The sequence below is a fragment of the Eleutherodactylus coqui genome, chromosome 7 (assembly GCF_035609145.1).
Source record: "Eleutherodactylus coqui strain aEleCoq1 chromosome 7, aEleCoq1.hap1, whole genome shotgun sequence".
NCBI classification, from domain to species: domain Eukaryota; kingdom Metazoa; phylum Chordata; class Amphibia; order Anura; family Eleutherodactylidae; genus Eleutherodactylus; species Eleutherodactylus coqui.
Window position 1 is genome coordinate 129,112,654 of NC_089843.1, and position 20,378 is coordinate 129,133,031.

Below are 20,378 nucleotides of genomic sequence, written 5' to 3' on the forward strand. Positions count from 1 at the left end.
ATAATAGATAGGCTGACCGTGGAGAATCGGGGCAATTGCCCGCTGCGAGCGCAGAATCGCAATGATTCACAGCTCGTGGCCAGGTGCCGGCGCTTTCCATAGGAGTGCTATGGGAAACGTTGGCCGGCGTAAACTGCCATGGAAAAGGGGCCTTACATGGTGAATTTGGAGGCCTTTGTCAGGCTTCCGGCCACTATGGGAACACATTTGGCACCTTGCAATCCCTTTGTGGTGTGCTGATGGGTGACAGAAAGAGGCCAGCCCCCCTGCCATCTGCTGCTATGGATTGTGGCATGGAAGTGGTGGCACTACCAGGATGTGAGCTCTCTCCTCTCCTGGCAGTTAGAGCAGGAGCCGGGCTGTCACTAGTCAGCCAAGCCACCGACGTGCAGGTTTACAGCCCATTTTAGTAGAGCGGCGTATTGGCGGTCACTAGGGGGTTAATCTCCCATGTAGCCCCCTGTAACGTCCGACCACTCCATAACGTGCGGAGTTATGGACTTCTGGCTGTAGATTATTATGGCTCGTTGTCTCTCTGTGGGCTGAGTGAACACAACCATAGCTGGCATCAGTCCGCTGGAGCCGGCGGTGCACAGTGTGACGGCCCGGTCCCCGCCGCTCCTAGCGGTGACATGAGGGTACAGCAGTCCGGCCATTCTAGAGGCGTCCCTCCAGTCTCCTGGTGACTGCAGCCTGGGCTGGTATGCGCGGCTATTCCGTGCTGCGTGGTAATGATGGCGGCGCGCTGGGAGACTTCCTCGGCTCCGGCTGCTGATGCCTTGCCCCGCTGAGATGAATTGACCGCTTGTGCCGAGCCTCCCAGTGCGGGGTTTACCTGAGAGGGCGGACGTGCATGCAGTAGACGGACGTGTCACACCGCGGGGAGCCCTGCCTTGTACTCCACTGCAGCAGCATGGGCCTACTGGAGAGACTGAGGAAAGAGTGGTTCATCCTGGGGATCATCCTGGTGATCACTGCGGCCAAGCTGCAGCCGTCCATAGGAGAGAAAGGGGGTGAGTGCCGCTGTACTGGAGCCGCGGGAGGACTACAAGTCCCAGCATGCTGCTGCTGCTAGTGACACGTTGCACAGCGGAGCGCCGGCACTTCCTGCACTCGTCCAACAGCTGCTGCTAGCCATGGCACTGGGTATCACTGGCACAGCAGGGTAGTCTCCATTGTCCTGCTGGCAGTGCCAGGCTGGCATTCACCTGGCGCAACACCTGCATGACTTCTATTGTTTGCTGTGCCCAGAAGTTAGTTGGCATCAGTGTGTGTACATGTGGCACCTGGAGAAGTAGGACTGCGGGACGGGCGCTGACGGGATTAATGGCGACCTGCGGACGTTTTTTTTCTCGCTGTGATTACGCTGGGCGCACGCCAGCGTGACTTCACCGTATAGTGGGCGCACGCCAGCGTGACTTCACCGTATAGTGGGCGCACGCCAGCGTGACTTCACCGTATAGTGGGCGCACGCCAGCGTGACTTCACCGTATAGTGGGCGCACGCCAGCGTGACTTCACCGTATAGTGGGCGCACGCCAGCGTGACTTCACCGTATAGTGGGCGCACGCCAGCGTGACTTCACCGTATAGTGGGCGCACGCCAGCGTGACTTCACCGTATAGTGGGCGCACGCCAGCGTGACTTCTGCGTATATGGAGGCAGCGGACGTACATTGAGTTTTGGTGATCCGTTACCACTTGCGAATGTGTTATACGTATATGTAATGTGTGCGCAAAAGAAGAACGCAGCGCGGTCTATTTCGCTGCTCGTTAGAGCCTTTCATCGATGCTGTACGTATGCGATTACCTTGTGTTGTGCGGCGCTTATACACGCTGTTGCAAGGCGATGGAGCGGAAAAAAAGGGACCAGGAAGACCGCAGCGCGAGATACGCTGTCATGCGCAGTGCAAAATCGCTGCGGTACGCGGGGATAGGCCGGCTCCGTAGCGGTAAAATACTGCGTGATATCCGCAGCATTCTATACTTACGGCCGCGTGTGCCTGGCGGTAGGGCTCACATCCACGACCGTGTTTTCACCACCTTTGTGATGTAAATCGCAACCTTGCGTACGGGCGGCCTTTCCACACGTGTATCCACTCTGAACTGAACAGGGAATTAGAAAAAAAAGTCACGCTGTGCGCGTCCGTGTGATTCGCGGGCATGCACAGCGCCATATGCAGCCATACACGCTCTCTGGCGGCAGAGTGCATGGCGGCAAGATGGGTAATGAGCCCTACGGCGGGGTTCACATACATTCTGTTCGGAGCCCGCTTCAGCATAAAACCTCAGACAAAATAGCGCAGCACAATGGATTATTTCGTCCTGGGAAATGCCGTCCGGAGTGCCGGAAGTGAGGCTGACCTCATTATAAAGGTCATTTTGTCCCACCTTAATCACTTGAATGCTCCCCGCTTCCTGCCTGCAGCTATACTCACAAGCCTTCAAAGAGCCCTCCGCTTATCTTGGCTTTTGTGAGAATTCTCCTGCTTTATTTATTTAACCTGTGCCAGTCACAGATAATGGCAGATAAGGGTGTTTATCTGTGATTGGCACATGTTAAATAAATAAGCCGTGCTCCTGTCCGTGACCTCATTGTACTCTATGGGGTCCACACAGAAGTGTTCGCATCTGACATGGCCGGTCCAGCGCTTCCAGTATTTTCATAGTTCAAGGACGGCACTGAACACTAGAAATGGACCGCGATTGCAGGTGCGAATGTACCCCAAGGGCTTCACACAAACGGATTGGCGCACGCAATACGCAGTGAATAGAACCCATTGATTTCAATAGCTGCGTTCACATGCGTGTATTCTGCGGGCGCGTTTTTAGAGGCATAAAAAATAGAACACGCTGTATCTTTCTGCGTATTTGTGCACCAAAGGTCAACAGGGAGGAGGCGTGCGAATGCATCCGCATGGAGATGCGTGAGACCCTGGGTAATTCCGCTGAAAAAGGGTCACATCTAGAATTAGCCACTTCAATCGCGGTTTGTTTGATGCGCAAAAATGAACGTCCTCCGGGCATAAAAGTACAGTAAAATATGCCAACTAGTCAGCCAAAAAGTAGTGCTTACGCCTGTGTGTAGCCACCACTTATCTGTACAATTACCACGCTGCCCTCCACATGCATGAAGTAACCCTTTCTTCGCTGTTTCGGGCTTACGGCCCTTTTATACGGAACAACTATCATTCAGAAAAATCGTTCAAACAAGCAAAAAGGAACGATAATTCTGTGTAAACGCAGCTGACCATGGAATGATAAATCATTCACTTTTCATTCGTGTTATGCAGACAGAAATCGTCGGCTCATTTACTTTTCATTCGCTTTAAATACTGATCATTCAGTCCTTTATTCGCTTATACAGCGAATGTGAATGAATGAATGATTTCTTGTGTGAACGAGCCAACGATGTATCTGCTGTATACATAGGCCGCCCGAGAGAGCACTCGCATCGCCCGCTCATTCAAATGATAAATCGTTAGGTGTATCCGGCGCCTTATACGTGGAATGAAAAATCCTTGGAACAAGCGAATGATAACGGAGTTGTTTGTTTTGAAATGCAGTCTTTTTACACACGTAAATAATCGCTTACGTTTTTTTGCCATCCGCTTCACTCAATCGTTGGTCGCTCGGGACTGTATAAGGGAATGGGAGCGATCGCTTTTTACCCGTAACCATTTTTGAATGAATGAATGAATGAACGATGATTTTTATGTCAGCATAAAATTAACAACAAACGATATGCAAATGATTGTTCGTCTTTCTATTGTTGACTGTTTACACTGAACGATCCGCCGTCAAATTCGCACGATCCAACATTTTATTTGGGCGACCATTTCTCCATGTGAAAGGGCGCTTACATTGTGGGATTAGGAGGTGGATAGAAACGCCGCCTTTGCTCAGATCACCGCTGTTCAAGTAATGGTACCAATATTGCTAGAAGTAGCGAATTTGGGCGATAATCGTCCCACGTACAGTGGTCATCGGAGGGGCTCGGAGCGAGAAGTCGTTCGCTTGTCTGAGTCTCTGAAGGTTTGGCTTATAAATCTACGGAGGTGGCCGGGCGGAAGCTCCGAAGTAATAGTCGGTGGGATGACTAAACGCACTTTTGAGCCTGACAGTCGTCCCGTGTAGAGGTACCTTTAGGCTGGGTTCACACAGGGGGAAATTTTGCGGAATGTCTGCAGCAGGACCGCACGGAAATTCTGCGAGATTTCCGCAGCTTGAAGTCTTATGGGTTTTCAAGCGGCTATTCCGCTGCGGCCGGCTCTTCCCCATAGCGAGGAGAGATGGCCGCAGCGGAAATGGCGATAAAATGACATGCCACGGCTTTGAATTCTGCGTGGCATGTCAGTTTGATGAGGTTGAGGTTTTTGCAAATCTCGTTCACTTTGCTGCTTTATCTTGGGAAAAAAGTTGCCTGCCCGGAAATTCCGCGGCAATTCCGCACCGTGTGAACCTGAACAGACGTCCTTCCAGTGTCCGTGCGTTGGGGTGATTTCTCACAGTGTAGAGTGCTGTAGAAGTTATTTTACTACCTCAGTGGAAACACATGAGCTGGGTAATCGGTGATTAGAGATGAGCAAGCATACTCGTTAAGGCGATTTACTCGAGAGAGCGGCGCTTTTTTTGAGTACCTGCTGGCTCGTCCCTGAAGATGCGGAGGGGATCGGGAGAGAGAGAGAGAGATCTCTCTCACTCTCCACCCCACTCCCCTCCGCCTCCCCCCGCAGCCCTCCCGAATCTTCAGGGATGAGCCAGCAGGTACTCGAAAAAGGTGACGCTCTCTCGAGTAAATCGCCTTAACGAGTATGCTCTCTCATCTCTATTGGTGATGTATGTTGGCCACGGATCATCAAGTTTGTTCCCCAGCCCTCAAGGTGAAGTTGAGTGTACAGTGGCCAATTATCATGACCATTTACTAGTTTACGGATTTTAAGGATATTTGGCCAGTTAGTGATGTGGGAGGTGATGATACCACAATGAGCTCTGACAGCAGTTTTTTAGATCCTAAATGGATCTTTGGTGGTTTGAAAAGTTGTTCCGTGTCAAGAAGACGCGCCTCGTAAATACGCTTCATTACGTATTGTACAAGAGTTCACAGCTGCATTAACTGTCATGTCTGGTGTCATTGGACATAGAGGACAAGCTTATTAACAAGCAGCCCCTATAGAAGTGGGTGGAGCTATTGATACCTATGCAGCATCTGGTAGAAAGACTGCAGATCATCAGAGCAAACTGTGTATGGAAGTCTATCAGTAAGGAATTCTGGGAGAATTCAGCTCTTTAGAGGTATATATATGAATATAAATATATATATATATATAAAATGTAATTTATTTATTGACAAGCACACTGAATTTAGAGCTGGGGTCAAAAACTGGTAACATTCTCTGCAGTTTACTCCATAGTCTTAGGCCTCCCTCACACAGGCCTTTGCAGGAACACAGTGTTTTTCAATGCTGTGTATACTGCGGTTTCAGCAGCGTTGTCATGCGTGTTCAGCGCAACAGCCAAAAGTAGTCCGAGAAGTAGTTTCACAACTGATGAGAGGTTGGGTGACATAGTTCTGGAGACAGTGTGATACTACTATGGGCGCTCGAGGTGGGCGGCTCTGTTGGCTGTGGGCGCTCGAGGTGGGCGGCTCTGTTGGCTGTGGGCGCTCGAGGTGGGCGGCTCTGTTGGCTGTGGGCGCTCGAGGTGGGCGGCTCTGTTGGCTGTGGGCGCCCGAGGTGGGCGGCTCTGTTGGCTGTGGGCGCCCGAGGTGGGCGGCTCTGTTGGCTGTGGGCGCCCGAGGTGGGCGGCTCTGTTGGCTGTGGGCGCCGAGACAGACATGGAATGAGCAGACATGACAGACATGGACTGATGAGAGGTTGGGTGACATAGTTCTGGAGACAGTGTGATACTACTATGGGCGCTCGAGGTGGGCGGCTCTGTTGGCTGTGGGCGCTCGAGGTGGGCGGTTCTGTTGGCTGTGGGCGCTCGAGGTGGGCGGTTCTGTTGGCTGTGGGCGCTCGAGGTGGGCGGTTCTGTTGGCTGTGGGCGCTCGAGGTGGGCGGTTCTGTTGGCTGTGGGCGCTCGAGGTGGGCGGTTCTGTTGGCTGTGGGCGCTCGAGGTGGGCGGTTCTGTTGGCTGTGGGCGCTCGAGGTGGGCGGTTCTGTTGGCTGTGGGCGCTCGAGGTGGGCGGTTCTGTTGGCTGTGGGCGCTCGAGGTGGGCGGTTCTGTTGGCTGTGGGCGCTCGAGGTGGGCGGTTCTGTTGGCTGTGGGCGCTCGAGGTGGGCGGTTCTGTTGGCTGTGGGCGCTCGAGGTGGGCGGTTCTGTTGGCTGTGGGCGCTCGAGGTGGGCGGTTCTGTTGGCTGTGGGCGCTCGAGGTGGGCGGTTCTGTTGGCTGTGGGCGCTCAAGGTGGGCAGCTCTGTTGGCTGTGGGCGCCCAAGGTGGGCGGCTCTGTTGGCTGTGGGCGCCGAGACAGACATGGAATGAGCAGGGCAGATGTCCAGTTTATAGTGGAATGAGCACATCTAATATATATATGCCTACATGCTTTTTCTTGCACCACTGTTTGACCACTTTGCTTCACCTTCAGGAAGATGATTTTGGTGTCATTTTGATTCCTTATATCCTCGCCACCGTCATAAAATCCGAAAATTTGAGGTTGCTACATTCAGTGACCCATCGGGACGCGTCAAAGTTTCCATATTAAAGTATAGTGGTGAGCGCCGTTATGGAGATTCAAGCGTTGCTAAGAAACGCTCATAGTCTCGCGGCGTCTCTCACTCACCGTTGCAAGACTGTGAACGACCCTGCTGGTTTAAGCACCGCTATGAAAAAAGCGACATACACAGACATCCCCCTGCCCGGGAAGCCCCTGTCCAACCTCCAGGCCGGAGCACAGCCGGGAGCGAATGCCGCTGTACATGCTGTACTGCCGGCACTCTGCTTAAACGGAGAGAGACAGACGGACGAACGGAGAGACACAGACGGACAGACACCTTTTTTATATTAGATACATACTTCAGATACAAAGTGACACTGAATAATCACCTAACCAAGCAGATTTAGAAGTTCACAACCACCACTCTTCTAAACATGTTGTGTTCGTGTAGCGAACGTCGGTCAATCTAGTGTTCCAAATGAGCAGATGCCTAAATTTTCCTGTGCCTAATGAATGTGGGATCAACACTTCGCACCGTTTACAGGGGGATGAATATAGATTTTCCACATAAGCAAATGCCTAATAATTTTCCTCTGCCTCATAGACCTGGAATAAACACAATATATACAGTTTATAGTGGAATAAACGTACTCCACATGAGTAGATTCCTCACAATGGCCACATACATGTCCTATTGGTGATACATCTGGTGACCGGGCAGCCATGGAAGTGTGACAATGTAGTGGGGCTTCCTGTGACCCCCTTGCTGTGTGCGGCCGAGCGTTATCCTGCTGGAAGCCGCCATGAGAGGAACACATGTGGCTGCAGGATGTCCTGAACATATCAGTGAGCTGTTATTGTCCCTCGTACCACTACTAGGGGTGACCGTCATACATGGTGGCTCCTCAGACGTCACACCAGCAGTAGCAGTGGGGGTAGTGTACCACTCCACAGTTAAGGCAGGATTGAGTTACTCCCCCCTAGGTCTTTAGATGCGACTGTGCTTTGGCAGTGCCCAAACTAAACCTGGATTAGGCACTGAAGACAACCCGGTTCCACTCTGTAGCATCCAGTTTTGTTCTTGACAATACCACTGCAAACAGTCAACACTGAATGGGTGTCACAGGCCGTAGAAGTATAGGCCAAGGGGGGGGGGGGGGAACCACTTTTAGGGTCTCCGGTGGCACCATTCATCTAATCACTTGTATATCTGACTGAGATGTAACTGCATGCCGAGTTGTGTATCCAAATGACGACGTCTTCTAGTTGCTGGATTTTCTTTTTTACTAAGAGTGTATGTGTAGCCTGTAGTTAAAATAACACGTATTCATCATAAGGGCTCTATCCCACTGGCAATAGATTTTGCTGTGATACGAGAGTGAGTGAAAACGCATAATTATGAAACCAATGATTTTCAATGGTTTCATTCTCATTAGCGATGTCTGCACTCAAGGCTCACAGCGCCAGCCCCATTGAAAACATAGGGCGTACATCGCGCTCCCCTGACACAGCTGTGACAGCTATGGCAAAAGATTTCTTCATTCCCGCGGGGATGAAGAAATCCCCTGACACAGCTGTCACAGTTATGGCAGAGGTCCGCAATTTTATCCCATTGCTTTCAATGGGACCGGCGTTGCTGCTACCCCATTGAAAGCAAGGGGATGAGAGCATCCCCCGCAGCGATGGTTTTCCAGAGGGCTTGAAATATAAGCCCTACCCCAAAAATCATCCCTAGCTGTTATTAAAAAAAAAAAAGAAGAGCTGTATGGTTCTTCTCTCTGTGCCCAGTAGTCTTCATCTGTCTTCTGGAGGCCGGGGATTGTAAAATCCCCTACCTCCAGAAAGCACTGCCTCTGATTGGCTCAGCACTCTGACCATTCAGAGGCAGCACTCAGCCATTCATTGAATTCAATGAATGGCTGAGCGCTGCCTCTGATTGGCTGAGCACTGTGACCAATCACAGGCAGCACTCAGTTGTCATTCAGCGCCAGCCCAATTGAAAGCAATAGAATAGAATCGCGGACCTCTGCCACAACTGTGGCAGGGGATTGCTTCATCTCCGCGGATGGGAGAGTTAATGCACACAGTCGGCTTAAAGAGGGTCATGCATACTTTCTGCATGCTACCAATCCCCAAGCACTGTATTGGCGTGTATGTGCACAGAATACGAGCCAAGATGGACTATACGGTAACTTTTTTCGTGCAAGTAATACGCACACAAAAAAAAAACGCAGGTATGAGTGGCCAAATAAATCAATGGGCTATTGGCATTGCGTGTTGCGCGCTGGAAAATTGTACGCGTAAGGTGCAATGACAATACGCCCGCGTGAGACCGGCTTAAGATATTTGTGTAGTGTAAGGGAAGCTTCCCATTGCTAATAAAACTTTTAAAGAATAAAAAAAAACTATTGGGGGGGGAGGGGCACCTCCATTGCTGATATGAGACATGCATTACAGCTCCTATATGTACAACTAGCTGATATACCCGACTTCGCCCGAGTTAATTTGGTACTGGTGTTTATCTGGTGTTCACATGGAAAATCTTATGAAGTCGTGGTTACTTTAGAGATACTGAGGAAAAAAAATATGTTCACCATTTTGCATGGTTCTTTGCGTTACCCAGGAAATACCAGGGGAGGCAACCATGCGACGTTTCCTTTATATAAAATGACATCCGGAAGTGAGAGAATTAGATTACGTACGTAAAATTTGGACGCTAATTATTTTGCGCTTAGAATTGAATAATCAAGTTAGGACCCTTTAACTTTTCCTATTTACCCGTGCCAAATTTCATATTTCTACGACGTCGGGAAGTTGGAGAATTAGTAGTCAGTCAGTTCTTTCGTCTTTATATATAGATCTGCCCTGACGTTTACAAAGCGGCCATCTCCTCTTCGTGCTGACAAGACCACCCTCCATACTGCTGATGGATCTGTCCACACAGACTGCTGAATCCCATTTGTCTTGTTACTTGGGCTTGAATCTTGTTGAAAACTCTAGTTTCTCATATTACAAAAACAGTATATTCTTGCACTAATTAGTAAAAAAATGTGTATGTTAACCCATTGACGTTACAGAGGTGTGGGGTGGGAATGAAATAGGCTTGGGAGCCAAGCCCACTGCTTACCCGGTGGATGCCGGCTGTTCCTAACAGCCACCACAAACCGCAGCGATCGGAGCTAATGCTGATCACAGCTTACATGCGCTATCAATCCTGACTGCAGCATATCAACTGTCAGCCCCCTCTAACTCTCCATTGGCCACCCCATGTGATGCAATTGCAGGGTGCTGATGGTTGCCATTGCAGCCCTGGGCCGAGTTTAGGCTCCCAGAACTGCCATGTATTTAACCATGTCAAGCCCTGCCTATGCAGTGAGCCCCCTTCAATAAGACTTTTACCACCTCTTTCATGGACAGTCAGTTTTGGTAAACCCCTTTAAGAAAATCTGTGTCAAAATTCCCATATGATGCGGATTTCACTCTCTCATTTGAAGAGGAAAAATCCGCACTACAGTCTGTTGGAGCAATAATAAAGCCCTATGTGTCCAAAAAAAAAAAAAGTATCAGCACATCTGCATATTTCATGTGGGGCTCAAAGATTTCAGTAACTTTAGGCCTTATGCCCACGACCGTGATGGGCTCCGCAAGCGGAATACCGCAGCGGAGTCCGTCATGGCGCCACCCCCCCAAAGACCCCATACTCTCTTCCGGATCCGCGGCATAGCTCCCGCATGACACTGCTGGTGCGCATGCGCAGTACAGCCCATGGCACATCGGCGGTGTCATATGATGCACCCGGCGCGCGTATTCACGCTATACTTCCCCTGTGCTACAGCGGAAGTATAGCGTGACGGGCGGCTTCCATTGACTACAATGGAAGCCATCCGCGTGTACTACCGGGCAAATAGGACATGCTGCGGGTAACTTCATTCTGTGGAATTCCTCCGTGGTGGAATTCCACAGCATGTACAATGAGCTATTAGGTTCAATAGAACCTAATAGCTGCAGTGAAACGCTGCGGAAATCTGGCCGTGGGAATTAGGCCTTACTGTAATGCTTTATTTCCCCTGAGGTGGCGCTACAGGAAAATGGAGCAGTTGCTTCCAGATATCCCTTACAGCTGGGGGCCCTAACAGTAAGATACCTCTAACGGCAGACAATCGTAAGGGCGTTCGCTTATAAAACTTTTGCACCTTAGGTTGAAGGAGAAAATAATGAGAACATTTTGGGGAGGGATGGTAATTTTGGCATCTGTGTCCTAAATGGACTAAGCAGCTTCCATAGATGAATTTGCACCTGGACCTTTCTTGTAGACGGTTGGCTGCTGTTCTTCATCCAGTGGTTGCTGTAGAAGTGAGAATAAGATGCCGATCGTCTTGCAGTGCTGCTGTGTGCCGGGGACGTTCCCCGGTGAGCTACAACATGACTGGAGCCACACAATAATCCTGTCACTTCCCACTGAGCTGAAGGACTCGCTGACCTGCATTGTGAGCTCTTCAAGTCTTATTTCAGCAGTAGGGACATTTTTCTCTGCCTGGAACATATCAATACGACTCGGGGAATGTGTTGACAAATATTCAAATAGTTGTCTTAAACTGCAGCCGAGATGTCACGCAGCACATTGCTGTAGGCGCTATACATGTCCATAAGCTGCCGACGACCAGGAAATAAGGGCACTTCTCGTAGCACTCGTTTCATTAAAACGGGAAGCATGCATTTATTCATCGCCGATCGTCTGGGGATCATAAAAGTGTACAAGGTAGCACTGCGGATGAATGTGTGCAGAACGGTAATCTATTAGTTTGCACTTTATTATTGCCTTTCTAAGTGTATTGCTGTGCTTATGATGGGAACGTTTCCTAGGAATTTGCTCCAAAAATGATTTCTTACAATAACGAATAATAGTATCGCTGGACCTAATAAATAAGTCAAGTTGCATCCGCACAAAAATGGAGCATGCTTTTTTTTTTTTTCTCCTCTGCTCGCAAAAACCGCAATTTGTGTCCGCAAGTGTGGAGGAAGAATTGATTTCCCATAGCCTCGTAGGCAGGAGCCCTCACTCTGCATGGCCAACAGCAAGAGGGCAACTTGTCTAATTAGTGAGTTGTCATTTCAGCCATACCTACTACCAAGAGCGCTCTCACACAGGCAGCTGTAAAAGCGCAGTGTTTTCGAATGCATTTGACAACGGTTTTACCGCACCCCATCATTGCAATTGGTGATGAGATGTGTTGAAAAGAGCAAAAAAGCACTAAAATAGAACATACAACGTTCGAAATTGGCGTTGTTGTAAATGCTGTACTCATCTTAGAAGCCCCATCGAAATCAACGGAGGTGTTTTAAGGCAAGCCACGCCAAACGCTGTAAAAAAAAATAAAATGGCCCGTGCAAGAGTGATCTCTGGACGAAACTGAACAGTGAGGGATGGACCCCGTTGACTATAATAGGGTCTGCCCACTTTCCACCTAGCTGCCCGGTTTGGGGAAGGAAGAAAAAGTGCTTGCTCTGAGCTCTTGCTGCTTCTGTGATTGGCTGCTGTGTATAACACAAGTCTATCAGCAGAGGCAGAGCTACGGGGGGGGGGGGGGGGGGGGGGGGGGGGGAGGCAGTGCAGCACCCTGAACCAATGATGAGACAGGGGGGGTGTCTCAGGCTACCTCAGACTCCTTGTAGACACTGTAGTCAAAGATCACAGCACTGTCCTAATGGAGTTGAGCTAAAAAGCAGCCAAGGAGTAAAATCTGAAATAATCATCCACACTAGGTGATAATTTACATTTTTGAGTTACTGACTGGACAGTTGCTTTAAGATTATGTGTACTTACTTATTTGTGCCAATCCCACAATAATCTTTATTTTCCAGACTACAAAATGTAATACTTATTTTTTTTTTCTTTTAGGACCATTGAAACCAGAAATTACCATAACCTATATTGCCGTATCTGCTATTTTCTTTAACAGTGGACTATCATTAAAAACAGAGGTATAGTATATATAGTTTTTCTTTGAGAATGTAGTGGACTTGGAACTTGTAGGCTGTTTTCATAATCTGTTTTTGATTATATGTAGCTCATATAGTATATAATATGTTACCATAATGTCAGATACTACAAAATAGATGATACGATGAAGTAAAAGTGAGTCTGTTCTTGTCCTAGTTGGGTATCTAGGTGCAGCCAACCCAGGAAACATTTAACCCGTGGATAGACCTATATATACATGAAAAGGCTGTGAGTAAGGCATGACCCTTTAATCGACTTGCACATACACGGGTATTGTTATTTAAACTTCTGTTTTAAATGATGGGATCAGCTTAAAAAATGCGCTTTGCAGCAACACAATGCTTCATCTTCAGTATTGCTGGGGACATACTATACATATATATGTAACATGGTGGAGTAGGGGGATATGAGTTGAGGTACAAAAAGTGGAAGGGGAATGTAGAGAGGGGGAAAAAAAGGTAGGAAGAAATCAAATAAAAACAAAACGAATCCCGTATCAGTAGGGTATACACAAGGTGGATGGAACAACTGAGTACAAGTTTTGACAACCATAAGCAAGAAGCTTATATTAAAAAGGGTAATAATGATGATAATAATGGCAATGATATAAGGAGATATCCCCCGCTGATACATGGTGGTGTAGTTGGTAATGATACTAATGGAAACATAATGTATAAGAAGAAGAATAAAATAGTAATAATAACGATGTTGATGATAATGCCAGGATGAGTAAAAACAATGGATAATTCAGTAGTTGGAAACATGTTGAGACGCAAGTAGTCAAAACAAAAACGCTAAATAAGAACAATGAATAAAAAAAGAAAGCCAATACATTCTAAGAATTAAAGTGGATTCCAACGGTCATAAAGTCTGTGCATGCGTAGAACAGCATGTAGTCAGTATAGATAAAATGTGATATGACATAAATATAAAAAAAGGTAAAATAAACATCCTTGTGAATACCCTACTGAAATGGGATGATTCTTGTTTTTATTTGATGTCTTCCTACCTTTTGTTCTCTCTACATTCCCCTCCCGCTATTTGTACCTCAACACATATCCCCCTACTCTCCTATGTTACATGTATAGTGTATACCTAGCAATACTGGAGAACAAGCTTGGTGTCGCTTCAAATTGTGTGGTTTATTTTTTTCTGTTTGTTTTTTTTTTTGTTAAGCTGACCCCATCAATAAATACCATAAAATGTCTCAGCTGGGTTTTGCACATATGACAGATATTGGTGTTAACACTTTCCAGTCAACTGTCTGACGTCTGAAGACCTTATGATTTGAGGCTGTACAGCTCCGATGTTGGAACATGTCCATCGGGGTTCTCTTACTGTATATTGCCAGCCTCTCTGCTGTTGGAGCCTATCCAACGTGTCACATCATGCAGTACTGGCTTTAGCCAGCATATAGCGCCGTTGTATAACGGCAGAAAAGGAGTAAGCCACCTAGGAAAAGCCAGGATACAAATTGGATTGGAAAGGGTTAAAGAACCATCATGTTAAACTTTTCAATGTAGCACAAGTATGTGCGCTGTAGCCAATCAGTGGCCTCAGTGATTACGTGCCGTATTACTGGCATCACCATTGCAAATACTGAGTGGTTCCAGGCCAGTACTGTGGCACGTGACCATTTAGGCTACTGACTGGCTGCAGCTGCCATGTAGCCACTTATAAACCAAGGGGGCTGCCATGTTAGTTACTTTAAAGCAAATTATTTCAAAACTGAAGCTTTAAACCTATCTTTAGTTCTCCCCATTGTTTCATAGTTGTCTTAGTCTTTTCCATTTAAGTGGGAACACAAACCCATCATATATTTACGGGTAAAGATCATGTGGCAATCATTCTTTCTCTACTAAGCAATGGATTACATTGGAAGCAGCTCTCTTCCATGGGTGAATGGATTATGAATTATCTCACAACGGGCTTTGAATGTCTGGGGAAGATGCTTCCATGAGATGGGTTTGTCCTCTTCTTTAGGCCTGAAATCCCCACTGATTGATTGATCCAGCCCTTTAATAGGAAATAGTTCTTGGAGCAGTTTCTGGCATACTCTGCCTTATCTTGCACCTGATTGTACCATCTCCAGCTCTCTAATACAAAGCCAACATGCTTATGAAAGTTTCTCTGTAGTTCCTAATCTCAGTACTAAGTTGTGGTAAGATTTAAGTGTCGAGGTGTTTTTGGTTCCCGTAGGGTTCATCAGGTGCCTGCATTCCCACATATCCCGACTTAACATTGGCTTGTAGATCTTGTAGCTTAGTGACTAATTATTATATTGTTTAATTCAATTTACAGCATGTTATGCATTTCCCCACTGTGGATCTGAGCCATTAAATTCACAAGAGCATCTTATTGCAGATAGGCAGCGTGTATGGGAATGTTAATGGGTCTGTATCATACAACAGCTACAAATGAAGCTTGGAGACAAATTGCGTTTATTTATCTGAACATCTCAAGAGGATGGTTATTAAAGCACAGTGAAAACCTCAAAATCCTGCAAATGTAATTCATGTACCAACAGGGAAAATGCAGAATGGAAGACGGTATAATAGATGTCAAACAAGAACCAGTTTCAGAAATGAAAAGTTAAATATTTGTGCAAGAAATACATGCATGTCTTTATTTTCACGGCATTCACTTGTTCTATTTCCCATGTTGTTTGTTTTAATATATCCTGAAAGCATTTTTATATCCTTGCATCAGGAAATCTATATTTTGTTAGATACCACGGGGCCTCCACTTACAGTCAGATTGGTGTAATGAAGGCATCATTTGTAGCTCCCGTTCAGTTGTACATAAATACATCAGCATCACTTGCATCATATTTCCTGATTTCTAGTTTATTTTTCCATATGGAAACGCCAAGATGCATAAAATTTTCTGTCGGCAGCTTTCTTTGTAGTCGTTTCTCTTGGAAACTGTAGTCTTCTCAGGTGGATGCATTCGTACTTACTGTTCAGACCGTTGACTTGACTTTAATGTGATCTCCCAGTAGGGAATACTGACGCAGGCTCTTCGTCGCAGGCTCTTCGTCGCAGGCTCTTCGTCGCAGGCTCTTCGTCGCAGGCTCTTTCATCCAAATTTAGTCTAGTACCTCAAATTTACTTGAGCGATGCAAAGAATAGGCACACTCATTGGAAAGAATATCTCCAAATCAAAAGAGGTAAAGGGGATAAATGTACAACCCTATGTTCCATCCTTTAGCAGATTGTTCTTTTAATAATTTTCATGTTGGGTAAATCATATATATATATAAGGGTAGTCACTGCCCAACATGCCATATTCCCTAAACTGGTCTCATAGGGTCTGAAGTGTAGGTACGAATGTATCCACCTGAGAAGACTATAATTTCCGAAAGAGACCACTACAAAGAAAGCTCCGGACAGAAAACCTTATGCATCTTGGTGTTTCCATATGGATAAATGGTTACTGGTGAAAATAAGTGGCAGATGTAAAGCTTGCAAGTTACCGCGACCTGGAAATCGCATGAAATTCAAACTTGCTGGATTTCTTTTAATCATTGGATAATGGCAACTTGTGAGCCACAAATTGACCATAATATCTTCCATTAGTTTGTAATATCACATAGCTATACTGCGATCTTTAAGCCACACAACTGTGCAGCTCTAGCCTTAGAGTAAAGCAAATAAAGCTGTCCATAAGAAATCAGTCTGAACACTTGATCAGCTATTTCTCTCGACTTCCCCATAAACATGTACGCTTGGCTGAGCATGCCGGTTTATGTAACATGGAAGAGGGATATAGACTACTTCCTGCTTAACTTCCACCGGGAAAAAGGATGTGCATTGAAATCCAACATGCTTGATCCTTCTTTGAGGATTAAAGGCCCTTCCACGTATCTTGCTGAACTCATCCGACTTATGTATGATGTGTACGACTAGTTTAAATGGAAATATGTCTGGGCTGCACAAGCAGCTACTGGTTGCATCATCTATGTAGCTCCTGAACCTGTCATTTTAAAGATGTGAGATGCTGCATGGTATTGTGAGAGAAAGGACAAATATAGAGCATAAAAGAAAAATCGGCCTGTGTTCACATCTGTGTTCGGTCATGTCCTATCATAGTATCACAAAAAAATGGAATGTCTGGAATGGATCTGTTGCATAAATGATGAACATCACCTGACAAACTCTCTTGCCTGCAATGAGGTCCAGCGGCTTTCTATCATGCCACCCGGCATTTTCCCGGTCATAATAGTGCAGCATGCAGTGCTATTTTGTCTGGGATCTTTTACTGCATCTGTGCTGGAGGTGCAGAAAGGATCATCTGAAGCAGATGGGAACAGTCTTGATAAACTTCCTTTTTTTTAAAGAAACAACTCTGTTTAAGGCTAACTTCACACGGGTGAGTGCAACATCGGGTCGTGAATCACAGCCCGATTTCACACTCGCCAACATGCGATATATATTTTTTTCTCTCCCCCCGCGATGCAAGGCATCTTTATCCCAAAACCGCTTTGCATCGCTTTGGGAAAGTATCGATTCTCCGCCGCGGCTGACAGTAGAAAAATAGAACCCTCTGCAACTTTCTATATATTGCCGCATTGCGGCGACAGAAAAATCGCACATATAAATAGACCCATTGAGAACAAAGGGGTCTGTTCCAGTATGAGCTTTGTATATCTTGCAATGCACAAAATGTGCTTGTGTGAATAAAGCTACTAGATTTCATACCCTCATACATCGATTCATACTGGCATGCAGAAGAAATGTTGGCATGCCAGCGGCGGCCTCCTGTTGGCCTAAAAGTGATTAGTTGATTACTGAAAATGGGAAATATATACTCAAAATGAAGGTAACTCCATCAATCAATATAAAGGGCCAACTAATATTTGCAAAATATTATTGCTATTCTTTTTAGAATGGTTTCTACCTAATAATAAGGCCAGGTTCACACGAGCGGGTCAGATTCCACATGCGGGAGGCCAACAGTTCGTCCGTACAGACACTGATCACAGAATCCGCAATTCAAATGCGGTCGCGTGAGACCGGCCTAAAGTAGACTTGATCAGCAAAAGACTTCTCTGACCTCAAGGAAGACTCTCCTCTCAGTACATTCTGCCCTTCTTTTGCATGCCCCTCCAAATATCTATCTGTTACTAGTACAAGTTCATTTAGCACATCAAATGTTTCTACCTCTCATTCATCAGACCGTTGGGTTTGGCCAACAAACATGACAAGCAGCCATATACGCTTTAAACTTCATCTGTGCAGAGCATTGCTTTGCATATACCATGTGTTAGATATATTCTCTAGAGGAGGCGAAATATTGATTTTTACAGCAGATCAACTGGTTAATAAGAAACATCTGTTTGAAGTGCATCTGCTGCCGTATTACAATACAGGGCCCTGTGATTTCAATGCTGGAAAATGGAAACCCGATTTCAGTAGCACTTTGAATTCATGAGCGCGGTATGTTCAGGTTGTGCTGCTGGATTTAGTCCCTGGTCAGCACAACATATATGAACGTTTTATGTTCTTGATGTTTTTGTTTTTTCTTAGTTTACTATTTTCCGTAATGTACCCTGCAATCTACAATGATCTAATAACTATTTGCGGGCATCCAATATCAGTAGCGCATAGATTCAACAGCACTTGGTACCTTCCACTGTTCTCTGACAGTTCAGAGGGTCAGAGGGATCCGTGGAAAACCATATTCTTTAAAGGGGTTGTCCCACAAAAAAAATTGAACTAGCCGGCCATGACCTAAAACAACAAAAGAAGAAATTCTCCTCTCTTGTCCCCTTGGCATGCAACACAACAGCTCCCACGACTCTCCCGGTCTGTGTTTACAGCAGGCGTTCAGAGGCTGCAATGTCACCGGCCGTTCTGTGACATAAGCACTCGCGTCCTAGGTGCCATAACGCGAGGGGTTAGGAACAGTGAGGATGTGGCCTGTGTCTACAACAGTCACCTGACGTTTGCTGTAAACACCGACCGGAAGAGCCATTGTGCAACTTAACGGGCGGCACGAAGAGAGGTAACATAACATAGTAACATAGTATGTAAGGCCGAATGAAGACATTGTCCATCTAGTCCAGCCTGTCTATCCTACTGTGTTGATCCAGAGGAAGGCAAAAAACCCCAAGGCCAGAAGGCAATTAGCCCTTTTGGGGGAAAAATTCCTTCCCGACTCCCTAATGGCAATCAGACTGTTCCCTGGATCAACCCCTAATAGTTCCTACCTGCCTGTATACCAGGATTGACACTTAACCTAATATTTATATCCTGTAATATACTTATTCTCCAGAAAGACATCAAGTCCCCTTTTAAACTCCTCTATCGATTTTGTCATCACCACTTCCTCCGGTAGAGAGTTCCACAGTCTAACTGCTCTTACAGTAAAGAACCCCTTTCTGTGTTGGTGATGAAACCTACTTTCCTCTAATCGTAGCGGATGCCCTCTTGTTACCTTTGTGGTCCTGGGTGTAAACAGATCATGGGAGAGATCCTTGTATTGTCCCCTCATGTACTTATACATGGTTATTTGGTCGCCTCTTAACCTTCTTTTTTCTAGAGTAAATAGTCCCAATTTGGATAGCCTCTCTGGGTATTCCAGTCCCGTCATTCCATGTATTAGTTTAGTTGCCCTTCATTGAACCCCTTCAAGCACTGTGACATCTTTCCTGAGCACCGGTGTCCAGAATTGTACGCAGTACTCCATGTGAGGCCTGACGAGTGCCTTATATAGTGGAAGGATAATGTTCTCGTCCTTCGCCCCTATACCTCTTTTAATGCACCCCAAGACTTTATTTGCCTTTGCAGCAGCTGACTGGCATTGGTTACTCCAGTTTAGTCTATTATCCACTAATACCCCTAGATCCTTTTCTATATCACTTTTCCCCAACGGTACCCCATTAAGTGAATATTTGTGACATCCGTTCCTCATGCCCATGTGCATAGTCTTACATTTTTCAACATTGAACTTCATTTGCCATTTTTCTGCCCAAGGCCCCATCTTATCCAGGTCCGTTTGTAGCCGCACATTGTCTTCCGTTGCATTAATTATATTGTATAATTTTGTGTCATCTGCAAATATTGATATTTTGCTGTGCAGCCCCTCTATCAGGTCATTAATAAATATGTTGAACAGAGTGGGGCCTAATACTGAACCCTGTGGCACCCCGCTAGCGACTGTGGTCCAATCAGAGTACGAACCATTTATTACCACCCTCTGCTTTCTATCATTGAGCCAATTTTTTACCCACTTACACACGTTTTCACCCAGTCCGAGCTGCCTCATTTTGTATATTAGCCTATTATGTGGCACGGTGTCAAAGGCTTTAGAGAAGTCCAGATATACAAGATCAATAGATTCTCCCTGGTCCAGCTTAGAGCTTACTTCATCGTAGAAACTGATCAGATTTGTCTGACATGAGCGACCCTTCATGAATCCATGCTGGTGAGGAGTTATTCCCTTAATCTCCTTGAGGTACTCATCGATGGCGTCTCTCAGAATCCCCTCGAAAATTTTTCCCGTTACTGAAGTGAGACTTACTGGCCTGTAGTTACCAGGCTCACTTTTGCTCCCTTTTTTGTAAATTGGAACCACGTTGGCAATGCGCCAGTCCAATGGTACTACTCCGGTCTTGATAGTGTCTAGAAATATTAGGTATAGCGGCCTAGCTATCTCGTCACTTAGTTCCTTTAGTATCCTTGGGTGTAATCCATCTGGGCCCGGTGATTTATCAATTTTAG

General features: G+C 46.3%; 1 protein-coding gene across 1 annotated transcript in view; it reads left to right on the plus strand.

Annotated features, from left to right (window-relative positions):
* The first annotated feature begins 664 nt into the window (after positions 1-664).
* Positions 665-20,378, plus strand: part of SLC10A7 (solute carrier family 10 member 7) — a 169,674-nt gene continuing 149,960 nt past the window's right edge. Inside the window, exons 1-2 of the mRNA XM_066573670.1 lie at positions 665-1,013; positions 12,553-12,635. Of these exons, the coding sequence (XP_066429767.1) occupies positions 914-1,013; positions 12,553-12,635 (183 nt within the window). The 5' untranslated portion in view covers positions 665-913. The remainder of the gene's footprint in view (positions 1,014-12,552; positions 12,636-20,378) is intronic.